The sequence below is a fragment of the Pelophylax lessonae genome, assembly GCF_965119305.1.
Source record: "Pelophylax lessonae genome assembly, chromosome: 5".
Taxonomy (NCBI): Eukaryota; Metazoa; Chordata; class Amphibia; order Anura; family Ranidae; genus Pelophylax; species Pelophylax lessonae.
The window spans coordinates 54,646,833-54,663,330 of record NC_138772.1 but is presented as its reverse complement, the minus strand read 5'-3'; the positions used below and the strand labels follow the sequence as shown (position 1 = coordinate 54,663,330).

Here is a 16,498-nt window from a genome sequence, read left to right as displayed (position 1 = left end):
ATCTACGATCTCTTCTCAATCCTGTTAGGGACAGAGTCTGCTGAATTTTAGGGAAACTGTGTTCTACAAACTACAATCGATATTGCTGTGTGGTGTGGGATTGGAGATAGGCAGGTGTCAGTGATCCACATCCATTTTTCTGTGTGTGAGCTGCAGTGAACACAATCTTTTTGGGCTGCAGTGAACACAATCTTTTTGGGCTGCAGTGAACACAATCTTTTTGGGCTGCAGTGAACACAATCTTTTTGGGCTGCAGTGAACACAATCTTTTTGGGCTGCAGTGAACACAATCTTTTTGGGGTGCAGTGAACACAATCTTTTTGGGGTGCAGTGAACACAATCCTTTTTGGGGTGCAGTGAACACAATCTTTGTGGGGTGCAGTGAACAAAATCCTTTGTGGGGTGCAGTGAACACAATCTTTTTGGGGTGCAGTGAACAAAATCCTTTTTGGGGTGCAGTGAACATCCTTTTTGGGGTGCAGTGAACACAATCTTTTTGGGGTGCAGTGAACAAAATCCTTTGTGGGGTGCAGTGAACACAATCTTTTTGGGGTGCAGTGAACACAATCTTTTTGGGGTGGAGTGAACAACATCCTTTTTGGGGTGCAGTGAACAAAATCCTTTTTGGGGTGCAGTGAACAAAATCATTTTTGGGGTGCAGTGAACACAATCTTTTTGGGGTGCAGTGAACACAATCTTTGTGGGGTACAGTGAACAGAATCTTTGTGGGGTGCAGTGAACACAATCTTTGGGGGGTACAGTGAACACAATCTTTTTGGGGTGCAGTGAACACAATCTTTGGGGGGTACAGTGAACACAATCTTTTTGGGGTGCAGTGAACACAATCTTTGTGGGGTGCAGTGAACACAATCTTTGGGGGGGTACAGTGAACACAATCTTTTTGGGGTGCAGTGAACAACATCCTTTTAGGGTGCAGTGAACACAATCTTTGTGGGGTGCAGTGAACAACATCCTTTTAGGGTGCAGTGAACACAATCTTTGTGGGGTACAGTGAACAGAATCTTTGTGGGGTGCAGTGAACACAATCTTTGGGGGGTACAGTGAACACAATCTTTGTGGGGTGCAGTGAACACAATCTTTGTGGGGTGCAGTGAACACAATCATTGTGGGGTGCAGTGAACACAATCTCATACTTCTGAAGATTTGAGGGTGCTGCCTGTTCCATACTCCCCCTACTCCTCATCTAGCCTTTTAGGGGTACAAACAATAGTAATTGGGGCCTAGTGTGGTTGTGTACGTGTGATATACATACACTTTTTTTGGATCATATTTTCTATTCCGCTATTTAATCAAAAACCTTTGGGGATCAGTTAAATTGGGGGATAGTCTGTGTTGGTACGTGTGAGAGAGATCCACCTTTCCAAGTTGTTGGGGTTCATCTCATACTTCTGAAGGTTTGAGGGTGCTGCCTGTTCCATACTCCCCCTACTCCTCATCTAGCCTTTTAGGGGTACAAACAATAGTAATTGGGGCCTAGTGTGGTTGTGTACGTGTGATATACATACACTTTTTTTGGATCATATTTTCTATTCCGCTATTTAATCAAAAACCTTTGGGGATCAGTTAAATTGGGGGATAGTCTGTGTTGGTACGTGTGAGAGAGATCCACCTTTCCAAGTTGTTGGGGTTCATCTCATACTTCTGAAGGTTTGAGGGTGCTGCCTGTTCCATACTCCCCCTACTCCTAGCCTTTTAGGGGTACAAACAATAGTAATTGGGGCCTAGTGTGGTTGTGTACGTGTGATATACATACACTTTTTTTGGATCATATTTTCTATTCCGCTATTTAATCAAAAACCTTTGGGGATCAGTTAAATTGGGGGATAGTCTGTGTTGGTACGTGTGAGAGAGATCCACCTTTCCAAGTTGTTGGGGTTCATCTCATACTTCTGAAGGTTTGAGGGTGCTGCCTGTTCCATACCCCCCCTACTCCTCATCTAGCCTTTTAGGGGTACAAACAATAGTAATTGGGGCCTAGTGTGGTTGTGTACGTGTGATATACATACACTTTTTTTGGATCATATTTTCTATTCCGCTATTTAATCAAAAACCTTTGGGGATCAGTTAAATTGGGGGATAGTCTGTGTTGGTACGTGTGAGAGAGATCCACCTTTCCAAGTTGTTGGGGTTCATCTCATACTTCTGAAGGTTTGAGGGTGCTGCCTGTTCCATACTCCCCCTACTCCTCATCTAGCCTTTTAGGGGTACAAACAATAGTAATTGGGGCCCAGTGTGGTTGTGTACGTGTGATATACATACACTTTTTTTGGATCATATTTTCTATTCCGCTATTTAATCAAAAACCTTTGGGGATCAGTTAAATTGGGGGATAGTCTGTGTTGGTACGTGTGAGAGAGATCCACCTTTCCAAGTTGTTGGGGTTCATCTCATACTTCTGAAGGTTTGAGGGTGCTGCCTGTTCCATACTCCCCCTACTCCTCATCTAGCCTTTTAGGGGTACAAACAATAGTAATTGGGGCCCAGTGTGGTTGTGTACGTGTGATATACATACACTTTTTTTGGATCATATTTTCTATTCCGCTATTTAATCAAAAACCTTTGGGGATCAGTTAAATTGGGGGATAGTCTGTGTTGGTACGTGTGAGAGAGATCCACCTTTCCAAGTTGTTGGGGTTCATCTCATACTTCTGAAGGTTTGAGGGTGCTGCCTGTTCCATACTCCCCCTACTCCTAGCCTTTTAGGGGTACAAACAATAGTAATTGGGGCCCAGTGTGGTTGTGTACGTGTGATATACATACACTTTTTTTGGATCATATTTTCTATTCCGCTATTTAATCAAAAACCTTTGGGGATCAGTTAAATTGGGGGATAGTCTGTGTTGGTACGTGTGAGAGAGATCCACCTTTCCAAGTTGTTGGGGTTCATCTCATACTTCTGAAGGTTTGAGGGTGCTGCCTGTTCCATACTCCCCCTACTCCTCATCTAGCCTTTTAGGGGTACAAACAATAGTAATTGGGGCCTAGTGTGGTTGTGTACGTGTGATATACATACACTTTTTTTGGATCATATTTTCTATTCCGCTATTTAATCAAAAACCTTTGGGGATCAGTTAAATTGGGGGATAGTCTGTGTTGGTACGTGTGAGAGAGATCCACCTTTCCAAGTTGTTGGGGTTCATCTCATACTTCTGAAGGTTTGAGGGTGCTGCCTGTTCCATACCCCCCCTACTCCTCATCTAGCCTTTTAGGGGTACAAACAATAGTAATTGGGGCCTAGTGTGGTTGTGTACGTGTGATATACATACACTTTTTTTGGATCATATTTTCTATTCCGCTATTTAATCAAAAACCTTTGGGGATCAGTTAAATTGGGGGATAGTCTGTGTTGGTACGTGTGAGAGAGATCCACCTTTCCAAGTTGTTGGGGTTCATCTCATACTTCTGAAGGTTTGAGGGTGCTGCCTGTTCCATACCCCCCCTACTCCTCATCTAGCCTTTTAGGGGTACAAACAATAGTAATTGGGGCCTAGTGTGGTTGTGTACGTGTGATATACATACACTTTTTTTGGATCATATTTTCTATTCCGCTATTTAATCAAAAACCTTTGGGGATCAGTTAAATTGGGGGATAGTCTGTGTTGGTACGTGTGAGAGAGATCCACCTTTCCAAGTTGTTGGGGTTCATCTCATACTTCTGAAGGTTTGAGGGTGCTGCCTGTTCCATACTCCCCCCTACTCCTCATCTAGCCTTTTAGGGGTACAAACAATAGTAATTGGGGCCCAGTGTGGTTGTGTACGTGTGATATACATACACTTTTTTTGGATCATATTTTCTATTCCGCTATTTAATCAAAAACCTTTGGGGATCAGTTAAATTGGGGGATAGTCTGTGTTGGTACGTGTGAGAGAGATCCACCTTTCCAAGTTGTTGGGGTTCATCTCATACTTCTGAAGGTTTGAGGGTGCTGCCTGTTCCATACTCCCCCTACTCCTAGCCTTTTAGGGGTACAAACAATAGTAATTGGGGCCCAGTGTGGTTGTGTACGTGTGATATACATACACTTTTTTTTGGATCATATTTTCTATTCCGCTATTTAATCAAAAACCTTTGGGGATCAGTTAAATTGGGGGATAGTCTGTGTTGGTACGTGTGAGAGAGATCCACCTTTCCAAGTTGTTGGGGTTCATCTCATACTTCTGAAGGTTTGAGGGTGCTGCCTGTTCCATACTCCCCCTACACCTAGCCTTTTAGGGGTACAAACAATAGTAATTGGGGCCTAGTGTGGTTGTGTACGTGTGATATACATACACTTTTTTTGGATCATATTTTCTATTCCGCTATTTAATCAAAAACCTTTGGGGATCAGTTAAATTGGGGGATAGTCTGTGTTGGTACGTGTGAGAGAGATCCACCTTTCCAAGTTGTTGGGGTTCATCTCATACTTCTGAAGGTTTGAGGGTGCTGCCTGTTCCATACCCCCCCTACTCCTCATCTAGCCTTTTAGGGGTACAAACAATAGTAATTGGGGCCTAGTGTGGTTGTGTACGTGTGATATACATACACTTTTTTTGGATCATATTTTCTATTCCGCTATTTAATCAAAAACCTTTGGGGATCAGTTAAATTGGGGGATAGTCTGTGTTGGTACGTGTGAGAGAGATCCACCTTTCCAAGTTGTTGGGGTTCATCTCATACTTCTGAAGGTTTGAGGGTGCTGCCTGTTCCATACTCCCCCTACTCCTCATCTAGCCTTTTAGGGGTACAAACAATAGTAATTGGGGCCTAGTGTGGTTGTGTACGTGTGATATACATACACTTTTTTTGGATCATATTTTCTATTCCGCTATTTAATCAAAAACCTTTGGGGATCAGTTAAATTGGGGGATAGTCTGTGTTGGTACGTGTGAGAGAGATCCACCTTTCCAAGTTGTTGGGGTTCATCTCATACTTCTGAAGGTTTGAGGGTGCTGCCTGTTCCATACTCCCCCTACTCCTAGCCTTTTAGGGGTACAAACAATAGTAATTGGGGCCCAGTGTGGTTGTGTACGTGTGATATACATACACTTTTTTTGGATCATATTTTCTATTCCGCTATTTAATCAAAAACCTTTGGGGATCAGTTAAATTAGGGGATAGTCTGTGTTGGTACGTGTGAGAGAGATCCACCTTTCCAAGTTGTTGGGGTTCATCTCATACTTCTGAAGGTTTGAGGGTGCTGCCTGTTCCATACCCCCCCTACTCCTCATCTAGCCTTTTAGGGGTACAAACAATAGTAATTGGGGCCTAGTGTGGTTGTGTACGTGTGATATACATACACTTTTTTTGGATCATATTTTCTATTCCGCTATTTAATCAAAAACCTTTGGGGATCAGTTAAATTGGGGGATAGTCTGTGTTGGTACGTGTGAGAGAGATCCACCTTTCCAAGTTGTTGGGGTTCATCTCATACTTCTGAAGGTTTGAGGGTGCTGCCTGTTCCATACCCCCCCTACTCCTCATCTAGCCTTTTAGGGGTACAAACAATAGTAATTGGGGCCTAGTGTGGTTGTGTACGTGTGATATACATACACTTTTTTTGGATCATATTTTCTATTCCGCTATTTAATTAAAAACCTTTGGGGATCAGTTAAATTGGGGGATAGTCTGTGTTGGTACGTGTGAGAGAGATCCACCTTTCCAAGTTGTTGGGGTTCATCTCATACTTCTGAAGGTTTGAGGGTGCTGCCTGTTCCATACTCCCCCTACTCCTCATCTAGCCTTTTAGGGGTACAAACAATAGTAATTGGGGCCTAGTGTGGTTGTGTACGTGTGATATACATACACTTTTTTTGGATCATATTTTCTATTCCGCTATTTAATCAAAAACCTTTGGGGATCAGTTAAATTGGGGGATAGTCTGTGTTGGTACGTGTGAGAGAGATCCACCTTTCCAAGTTGTTGGGGTTCATCTCATACTTCTGAAGGTTTGAGGGTGCTGCCTGTTCCATACCCCCCCTACTCCTCATCTAGCCTTTTAGGGGTACAAACAATAGTAATTGGGGCCTAGTGTGGTTGTGTACGTGTGATATACATACACTTTTTTGGGATCATATTTTCTATTCCGCTATTTAATCAAAAACCTTTGGGGATCAGTTAAATTGGGGGATAGTCTGTGTTGGTACGTGTGAGAGAGATCCACCTTTCCAAGTTTTTGGGGTTCATCTCATACTTCTGAAGATTTGAGGGTGCTGCCTGTTCCATACTCCTGCTCCTACTGCTCAACCATCCTTTTAGGGGTACAAACAATAGTAATTGGGGCCTAGTGTGGTTGTGTACGTGCGAGATACATACACTTTTTTTGATCATATTTCCTATTCCGCTATTCAATAAAAACCTTTGAGGATCAATTGAATTGCGGGATAGTCTGTGTCGGTACGTGTGAGATCCACCTTTCCAAGTTTTTGGGGTTCATCTCATACTTCTGAAGATTTGAGGGTGCTGCCTGTTCCATACTCCTCCTCCTACTCCTCATCCATCCTTTTAGGGGTACAAACAATAGTAATTGGGGCCTAGTGTGGTTGTGTACGTGCGAGATACATACACTTTTTTTGATCATATTTCCTATTCCGCTATTCAATAAAAACCTTTGAGGATCAATTGAATTGCGGGATAGTCTGTGTCGGTACGTGTGAGATCCACCTTTCCAAGTTTTTGGGGTTCATCTCATACTTCTGAAGATTTGAGGGTGCTGTCTGTTCCATACTCCTCCTACTCCTCATCCATCCTTTTAGGGGTAGAAACAATAGTAATTGGGGCCTAGTGTGGTTTTGTACGTGCGAGATACATACACTTTTTTGGATCATATTTCCTATTCCGCTATTCAATAAAAACCTTTCTAGGGCAAGATCTTAAATTACAGAAATATGAGGAGACCGTCAAATAAGGGCCGTGGCCTGGGTCGTGGTGCTGCTGGTAGAGCTCCTGTTGCAAGGAGAGGACGTGGTCGATCTGTGCCAGCTACACGCACAAGTGAAACACCTTCCTCAAGTGTGAGTAGGCGACAGAACCTGCATCAGTATTTGGTAGGGCATCAAACGCCCCTAGAAGTGATGAGGCCAGAACAAGTTGAGGCGATAGTAGATTGGTTTGCTGCTGACAGTGCCTCCAGTTCCTTCACATTGTCTCCCACCCAGTCTACTGCAGAAAGGTCAGAGTTGGCACCTGCAGCCAATGTCCAACCGTCTTTCACCTCACCCCCTTGCAAATCAGGCCAGCAGTCTGAGCCCCAAGCCATACAGCAGTCTCTTATTCTTTTTGAGGACTCTGTCAGCAGGGTTTCCCAGGGCCATCCACCTAGCCCTGCCCCAGAAGTGGAAGAGATTGAGTGCAGCGATGCCCAACCACTTATTTCTCAAGATGAGTACATGCAAGGATCATCGCAGCACGTCTCCGATGATGACGAAACGCAGGTGCCAACTGCTGCGGCGTTCAGCATTGTGGAGACCGACAAGGAGGGCAGGGGTGAAGACTGGGTGGAAAATGATGTGGAGGACGATGAGGTCCTCGACCCCACATGGAATGAACGTCATGCAGGTGACCTGAGTAGTTTGGAGGAAGAGGCGGTGGTCGCACAGAGCCACCAGCACAGCAGAAGAGGGAGCAGGGTGCAGAAGCGGAGCGGCCGTGCCCTAGACACTACGCCCGCTACTGCCCAACGCAGCAAGGGAACGAGCGCACCAAAGTCAGCTCAAAGGAGTTCTCTAGCGTGGAAGTTCTTTAGAAAATGTGCTGATGACAGGACACGAGTGGTTTGCACCCTGTGCAATCAGAGCTTGAAGCGAGGCATAAACCTTCTCAACCTGAGCACAACCTGCATGATCAGGCATCTAAGTGCAAAGCACGAGCTGCAGTGGAGTACACACCTTCAAAACCAAGAAACGTCTCTGGCTCATCCTGCTTCCTCTTCTGCTGCAGTCTCGGCCGCTCCAGCCACATCTGTAGTGATACCGGCACCTGCCACCCCGCAAACAGACGATCTGTCAGCAACACCACCACCTGGGTCACCAACAACCATCTCCACAATGTCCCGTGGAAGCGTTCAGCTTTCCATCTCCCAAACACTTGAGAGGAAGAGGAAGTACCCCCCTACCCACCCGCGATCCCTGGCCCTGAATGCCAGCATTTCAAAATTATTGGCCTTTGAAATGCTGTCATTCCGTCTGGTGGAGACGCACAGTTTTAAAAACCTTATGTCGGTGGCTGTCCCACAGTACGTCGTGCCCAGCCGCCACTACTTTTCCAGGCAAGCCATCCCTTCCCTGCACAACCAAGTGGGGGAAAATATCAGGTGTGCACTGCGCAACGCCATCTGTGCCAAGGTCCACCTAACTACGGATACGTGGACCAGTAAGCACGGTCAGGGGCGTTATATCTCCCTAACGGCACACTGGGTAAATGCAGTGGCGGATGGGCCTGAGGCGGATAGCAATTTGGCGCATGTCCTTCCACCACCGAGGATTGCAGGGCGCTTCAGTTTGCCTCCTGTTCCTAACTCCTCCTACTCCGCTTCCTCATCCTCTACCGCCTCCTCATCCGGACAGCGTAACACCTTCACCACCAACTTCAGCACGGCCAGGGGTAAACGACAGCAGGCAGTTTTACAACTTGCCTGTTTGGGGGACAAACCACACACCGCGCAGGAGTTGTGGAGGAGCATGGAACAGCAGACAAATGAGTGGTTGCTGCCAGCGAGCCTCAAGCCCGGCCTGGTGGTGTGCGATAACGGGCGAAATCTCATAGCAGCTCTGGGCCTAGCCGGTTTGACGCACATCCCTTGCCTGGCGCATGTGCTGAATTTGGTGGTGCAGAGGTTCCTTAAAAACTACCCCGATATGTCAGAGCTGCTGCAGAAAGTGCGGGCCGTTTGTGCGCACTTTCGGCGTTCTCACCCTGCTGCTGCTCGCCTGGCAGCGCTGCAGCGTAACTTCGGCCTTCCCGCTCACCGCCTCATATGTGACGTGCCCACAAGGTGGAACTCCACCTTGCACATGCTGGAAAGACTGTGCGAGCAGCAGCAGGCCATAGTGGAGTTTCAGCTGCAGCACGCACGCGTGAGTCGCTCTGCGGAACAGCACCACTTCACCACCAATAACTGGGCCTCCATGCGAGACCTGTGTGCCTTGTTGCGCTGTTTTGAGTACTCCACCAACATGGCCAGTGGCAATGACGCCGTTCTCAGCTTAACTATCCCACTTCTATGCCTCCTTGAAAAAACAATTCGGGCGATGATGGAAGAGGATGTGGCACAGGATGAGGAGGAGGAGGAGGATGAAGAGGTAACATTTCCAAGGCTTTCAGGGCAGTCATTCGCAAGGGGCTCCGAGGGTGGGTTCCTGCACACGCAAACGCCAGGGACGCAATTGTCCAGCAGGGGCACAGTTCTGGAGGATGAGGAGGAGGAGGAGCTGGAGGAGGAGATGGAACCATGTTCACAGCAGGGTGGCACCCAGGCCAGCTCATGGCCATCACTGGTGCGTGGCTGGGGGGATACAGAGGACACGGACGATACACCTCCCACAGAGGACAGCCTTTCGTCGCCTCTGGGCAGCCTGGCACACATGAGCGATTACATGCTGCAGTGTCTCCACAACGACCGCCGAGTTGCCCACATTCTAACTTGTGCTGATTACTGGGTGGCCACGCTGCTGGATCCCCGTTACAAGGACAACGTACCGTCCTTAATTCACTCACTGGAGCGCGATCGCAAGATGCGCGAGTACAAGCGCACGCTGGTAGACGCCATGCTGCTGGCATTCCCATCTGACAGCGGGGCCACAGTGGAAGCACAAGGCAGAGGAGGAGGAGGAGGAGGTCGCCAACGCAACCAGGGCACCGCCAGCACCTCAGAAGGCAGGGTTAGCATGGCCGAAATGTGGAAAAGCTTTGTCAGCACGCCACAACAAACAGCAGCACCAGCAGCTCAGATGGAACGTCTTAGCAGGAGGCAGCATTTTACCAACATGGTGGAGCAGTATGTGTGCACACGCCTACATGTAGTGAATGACGGGTCTGCCCCCTTCAACTTCTGGGTCTCCAAATTGGGCACATGGCCTGAGCTTGCCCTTTACGCCTTGGAGGTGCTGGCGTGCCCTGCAGCCAGTGTATTATCTGAACGGGTATTTAGCACGGCTGGGGGCGTTATAACAGACAAGCGCAGCCGCCTGTCCAGAGACAATGTGGACAAGCTCACGTTCATTAAAATGAACCAGGCATGGATCCCACGGGACTTTTCCGTACCTTATGCAGAATAGCAATGGATACCGACCTTACCCACCCATTGTTCCATTTTTGCTCTTTCTCACTCTTTTGGGGTGTACCCTCATTTAAAATTTTTGAAAAGAAGCAGTGTTGGCTACCTCGTCCTCCTCCTCAGGGCCAGATTAATGTAGGGGCTATTGGAGCTGCAGCTCCAGGCCCCTACCTTTTTATATAGGCCCCGGGTTGGCCATATTCACTGTTACCGCTCTTCTGTCACTTGTAAACACAGAAGTCTGGCTTCTATGCTCGCTTCCCCAGGCAGCACCCTCAGAACCTCCCCACACAGCGTGAAGGCCGGACAAGGAGGGACAGTTGGCGATGCATGGATGTGTTTATGGGCTTCAGAGACAGCATCCCATGTTGAATTAGGCATGCATGGCTGCACCCTTCCTCCTCTGGGTGCATGGCAAGGCACGGCCCTTAAGGCCCTTCAAAATCCTCAGCACCAAGCCCATGATGCTGTTAATCCGGCCCTGGTCCTCCTCCACCGCCGCTTCCACCTACACCGCCCATAGGTGTGCGCAGCCTATTGCATTAAGGTGTGCACCCCAAAGTTGAAATACACATGCATGTGTTTGCCAGCAGGGAGAGTAATGTATCGGGGCCATGTACCTGTAGGCAAGGAGAAATAGAGCAGAGCAGGTCCCAGGGAGATCTTTCCCATCTCCTCACTGGCAATGCTATGTGCCCTAGGTGATTAGGGTGTGCCCAGGCACACCCAGCACACCCTGTGCGCACGCCTATGTCACCGCCACATCCACCACCACCTCAACCTCCCTCCTACTCCATATGGGCCTCGTCCTTCAGAGATGAAGAAGAACATTGTTTTATTTTTCTGTTTTTTTTTTGTTGTTTTAAGTTATTTCCCTATCCACATTTGTTTGCAGAGCACTTGCCATGCTCTTAATTACGTTTTGCTGCCATTTGCAGCACTCTAGCCCTTTCCTTTGGTGTTTTAGAGCCATTTTAGTGCCTTAAAGTTCGGGTCCCCATTGACTTCAATGGGGTTCGGTGTCCGGGAAAAGTTCGGTAAAAGTCCGGGACACGGACCCGGACTTTTTTTTAAAGTTCGGCCGAACCAGTCGAACACGGACATCTAGGTGTCCGCTCAACCCTAGTGGATAATGCTCAGTATATACTCAATCATCAATAATATTGCACATCATAAATACAAACTAATGTAAACATATTTAAAAGTCCATAATGTGTTGAGTCCCAAGTCAATTGTGAAATGATAGTTGGAAATAAAGATGATCAGTGGTCGTTAGAGGGGTACACCGTCACACTTCAACCTCCACCGTGTTAAATCGAGAAAGTGGCCACTCACTAACTTTCCGTGCCTGTCCACTTACATGGACCAGGCTCACCCAGCTTTTCACAAAATGATGATCAGTCACAGCTCACTTGTATAATCTCCACTGCTCAAATGCTCATGAAGGTGAAGAAAAAAAAAGTGCCCATAGCGTGATAACGTCTCAAACACAACATTTATTAAGATGTATAAAATGTGCACTCACATGTACATAAAACCAAGTAAGCATATAGTCACATCAGCTTGGTGCTGCCCAGCCATCCAAAGGTAGCTCCACGTTGACCATATGGACACATCCGGGTGATCCCCTCGCTGTCTGTGGTATACAGCGGACGCCGTCTGGCCACGCCCCTATTACACTTAGCGGCGCTCTGCTTTTTCTTTTACTTTTACATTAGAGTTGACTTCTCTCTGCCGCAGAGCAAGCCCTTGGTGTTATCCACAGTTTTACTTATCGCCATTTACTGAAATGATAAGTGACTATGCATGGACTTCATTTCCTATGGTGATGCTATTTAGGTATGTGTTATGCTCCAACATTTAACTTTTCTGGTTGTACATTAGTAGTGGTGCTGTGAATTGCAGGTTTATTTGGTTTTTGAATATTCACTTTGCGGTAAGCGCAGCTACTCCATAGAACTTCATTTGTATACACTCCTAGATTGAGTCCATTTAGCTGCAGCAAACCAGATATTGATTAGCATTTAATTTTGCGCCAGTGACACCTACACAAATTAGCACTCAGTTTGAATAGCTTCTTGCAGTCTTTCAACTGTTTAAAATAAGTTTGATTTTGTGTCGCCCAACCAAAGCAGGCTTTTAGTTTTAAAAGTGTAAAGAGAACTTGTCATTCTAGAAATATGTAAACTGCCATCTCCAATTGCATTTAAAGCTGAACTCCAGTCAAAAACAGTTTTTTAAATCTACTCTCAAATAACTACAAAGAATATAAATCCACTTTGTGTGCACCAAATTCCTCTGCAAACTCAGATCTTACTATTTAGAGGTAGCAGTGACCTCCTCGTGCAGACAGTAGAGCTGTGGGAGGGACCACACAGGCTCCACCCACCACAGGCTGTAGTAAACTACAAAAAAGGGGTGGAGACCAGACCAGTCATCCCACACAAGGAGAGAGGGCAGCAGTGTCCGGTCTTTTTTACAGGAAGCTCCTGCACAGAGGTAAAGTGTCACACTGGATTGCTGCACAGATCTGGAAGAAATACACAAATGACTCCCAAGATTGTAGGAAAAATACACGACTAATGTAATTAGACAATATTCGCTTATCCCGGAGTCCAGCTTTAGCTTATAGCATCACCTATTAGAGTATATAGTCGCCAATACTGTTTTTCTTACTTTTGGATTAAGTGGGGGAGGATTAGAACCCCTGTTGGGTTTTTACTCCTATCTGAGGCACCAGTAGAGAGATGTGCCCTCACTGCCCGTGCTGCTGACATTTTGACACAATCAGTTCTATAGAATTGGTGCACAGGGAGTGCCAGACTAAGAGGAATTGTAACGATATCTTTTTTTTTTTTTTTTTTTTGCAAGGTACGGGAAGGTGGAGGCCACCAGCATGTTGCTAGATAAAGGGAAATGTAATCCCAACTTGCTGAATGGACAACTCAGCTCTCCTCTACACTTCGCTGCTGGAGGTGGCCATGCTGAAATCGTGCAGATCCTCCTCAATCACTCGGAGATAGATAGGGTAAGTCAGGACTGATCATTTTATCAAATGGTTTCATACCAGCTATTGTCATAAAACGATTCCCCTATGCTCAATTTTGCAAGCATGTCACAATAATAACAGAGGTCTCAGTTGTATGCATTAGCAGTTATCTGTTATTGGCATACACCACCTTGGTGTGCCCAAGTCTACTGCTGTGCCTCTGTACCTGTGTTCTTTTTGAGAATCACCCTCTGGCTCCTTTCACACTGGAGTGTTTTGTAGCTCAAAAATGCTAAGCAAAAATCTATTGTTTTCAATAGTCCTTGTTCACATCTGAGCGTCCTCTTGCTTGTAGCAAAACGCCTGTCACTCAAAGTACATGAGCTACTTTTCAGGCAGAATTGAGCATTTTTGTCCCCATAGACTTCAATGGAAACGCCTGAAAAACATTTTTTTCAAGCATTTTGTTGTGCATTTTCTGCTCAACCAGCAGCTCTCCACCCCCTTTTTCAGCAACTCTACACACCTTTTAAATGAAAAACGGCTGACAAAAGCTGCAAAAATTTGCAATTCTGCTCGAAAAAATAAAAATACTTAAATGTGACGCTTGGGTGTGAATGTAGCCTCAAACACACATCAGAGTTCCCTTCAGAGTCTTTCTCTTCATCCCTCTCATCAGGGTCCCCACTAGAGTCATTACCCTACCACCCTCCTTGAGTGCACCCCCCCTTTACATAAGGGTGCCCATATAATCCCCCCCCCCAATCACCCTTACATCCCCATCAGAGTCTCCTCACAGTCCCCCTTTATATAGACTAGCTTAGTCTCGAAATACCAACCTAATCGCTCTCTTCGTTCCTCTCAAAACCTCCTGCTCTCTCGTCACCTCCTCCCATGCTCGCCTCCAGGACCTTTCCAGAGCCTCTCCAATCCTACGGAACTCCTTACCCTTATCTGTCCAATTATCTCCTACTCTATTCGCGTTTAGGCGATCTCTGAAAACCCTCCTTTTCAGAGAAGCCTATCCTACCCACACCTAACAAATATACCTCCATTTTCTCCATCAACACATCCCCCATGGTTATTGCCTTTTGTTTCACTCCCCCCTTCTAGATTGTAGATTGTAAGCTCTAATGAGCAGGGCCCTCTAGTTCCTCCTGTTTTGAATCGTATTGTAACTGTATTGTCTTCCCTCACATTGTAAAGCGCTGCGCACTCTGTTGGTGCTATATAAATCCTGTATAATAATATAGACCATAGGCAGCCTCTGCTGGCCGTAGTTTGGTGAACTCTGTGTTAGGGAAACATGCTGTTTTTCTGGCTGCCAAAACAGAGAGCAGTTTGATGGATGGACTTCCCTTTCTACCTGAAGCTTCCCCTTTTGCTGTTTTCTCTCATTACATCTTCTGTAAGTGTGCAGACTGCAGCTCTGACATCATTTCCATGTGAACAAAAGACTACAAAGACTTTTTTGTTTGGTTATAGCACATCACCGACCAGCAGGGGCGCTCCCCTCTGGATATATGTGAAGAAAACAAGCAAAGCAAATGGGAGGAGACAACGGAGCTACTGAAGAATTCCCTCAACAAACCTGTAAGATTGTTTTTGCTTTCTCTCTTTTGCTTTCTCTCTTTTGCTTTCTCTCTTTTGCTTTCTCTCTTTTGCTTTCTCTCTTTTGCTTTCTCTCTTTTGCTTTCTCTCTTTTGCTTTCTCTCTTTTGCTTTCTCTCTTTCGCTTTCTCTCTTTCGCTTTCTCTCTTTCGCTTTCTCTCTTTCGCTTTCTCTCTTTCGCTTTCTCTCTTTCGCTTTCTCTCTTTCGCTTTCTCTTTTTTTTTTCTTTTTCTCCTTTTTCGCTTTCTCTTTTTTTTTTTCTTTTTCTCCTTTTTCGCTTTCTCTTTTTTTTTTTTTTTTTTCTCGCTTTCTCTTGTTTTCTCCTTTTTTTTTTTTTTTTTTTTTTTCTCTTTCATTTTCTTTTTGTTTTCACTTATTTCTTTTTTTTTTTTTTTTTTTCTTTTTTTTTTTTTTTTTTTTTTGCTTTCACTTTCTGTCTTTTTGCTTTTTCGATTTCTTTCATTTTCTCTTTTTTTCTTTCTCTACTTTTTCGCTTTTGCGTTCTCTTTCGTTCTCTCCTTTTTTCTCTTTTTTTTTCTTTTGCTTTCTCTCTCGCTTTCGCTTTCTCGCTCTCACTTTCTGTCTCTTTGCTTTTTTCGCTTTTTTTTTTTTTTTTTTTTTTCCTTTCTCTCCTTTTTTTTGCTTTCACATTCTTTCATTCTCTACTTTTTTTTTCTCTTTTCATTTTCTCTTTTTGTTTTCACTCCTTCTTCTTCTTTTTTTTTTTTTTATTGCTCTTTTGCTTCCGCTCCTTTTTCTCTTCGCTGTCTGGCATGACATACCTGTGTACTGGTATTCTATAAGAAGGCCCATATGTCAGGGACAGAAGACTTTACCCTAGTCAGTGTTGCCACAAGGAATCGTCAGTTTATTGGCTTGGAAAATCTATCCTGACCAATTAATACATTTTAGATCTTTTTGAAACTATATTGGGTGATGATATCCCAGGAGGCTAGGGCTTGGCAAAAAGACACCTGGCATTGGTGCTGCAGCTACAAGCAGTGCCAGTTCAGTTATGAATGAGTATTATTCCTGAGAACACTGTGGCTTACACTTACCCCAGGGAAGTTCTACTCTGGCCCTATATAAACTAACAAAAAGAAAAGATTTGGGACTGAAGTAAACCATGAAAGCACCAAGGGCCTTTTTCTGTTCGCAGGGACCTAGTCTTCTCATTACATTTATTTCATGATCACTTCACTTCTATGTATAGAATGCACCCATCTCCCAGTACTCCTGATAAGAAATCTGTATGGAGCTTTTCCTTTTCCTGTGCTCAGCATTTGCTGTGTTTTAGGTAGCTTCTGCTTTAATAGAAACTGATGGGCTTCCTACGTGGAAGGTGTACCCTTGCTCTGAGATTGTGGGATGCTTAAAACTTGAGCTTATCGGCCATTATTATTTCTCACGTGTGCAATAGAACATCCTGTTAGCCCTTCATTGATTTCTTTCTTTCTTTCCACCAGTATGAAAAGGTGCGCATCTATCGGATGGACGGCTCCTACCGCTCAGTGGAGTTGAAGCATGGCAATAACACGACGGTTCAGCAGATTATGGAGGGGATGCGTCTTTCTCAGGAAACCCAACAGTTCTTTGCAATCTGGATCTGTTCTGAAAATATCAGTAAG

General features: G+C 45.4%; 1 protein-coding gene across 3 annotated transcripts in view; it reads left to right on the top strand.

The window, feature by feature from the left end:
• KRIT1 (KRIT1 ankyrin repeat containing) overlaps nucleotides 1-16,498 on the top strand; it is a 352,560-nt gene that overhangs the window by 306,118 nt on the left and 29,944 nt on the right. For all 3 annotated transcript variants that reach the window (XM_082257822.1, XM_082257820.1, XM_082257821.1), the window contains 3 exons: nucleotides 13,143-13,299; nucleotides 14,746-14,853; nucleotides 16,337-16,493. In XM_082257822.1, coding sequence (XP_082113948.1) covers nucleotides 13,143-13,299; nucleotides 14,746-14,853; nucleotides 16,337-16,493 — 422 coding nt within the window. The remainder of the gene's footprint in view (nucleotides 1-13,142; nucleotides 13,300-14,745; nucleotides 14,854-16,336; nucleotides 16,494-16,498) is intronic.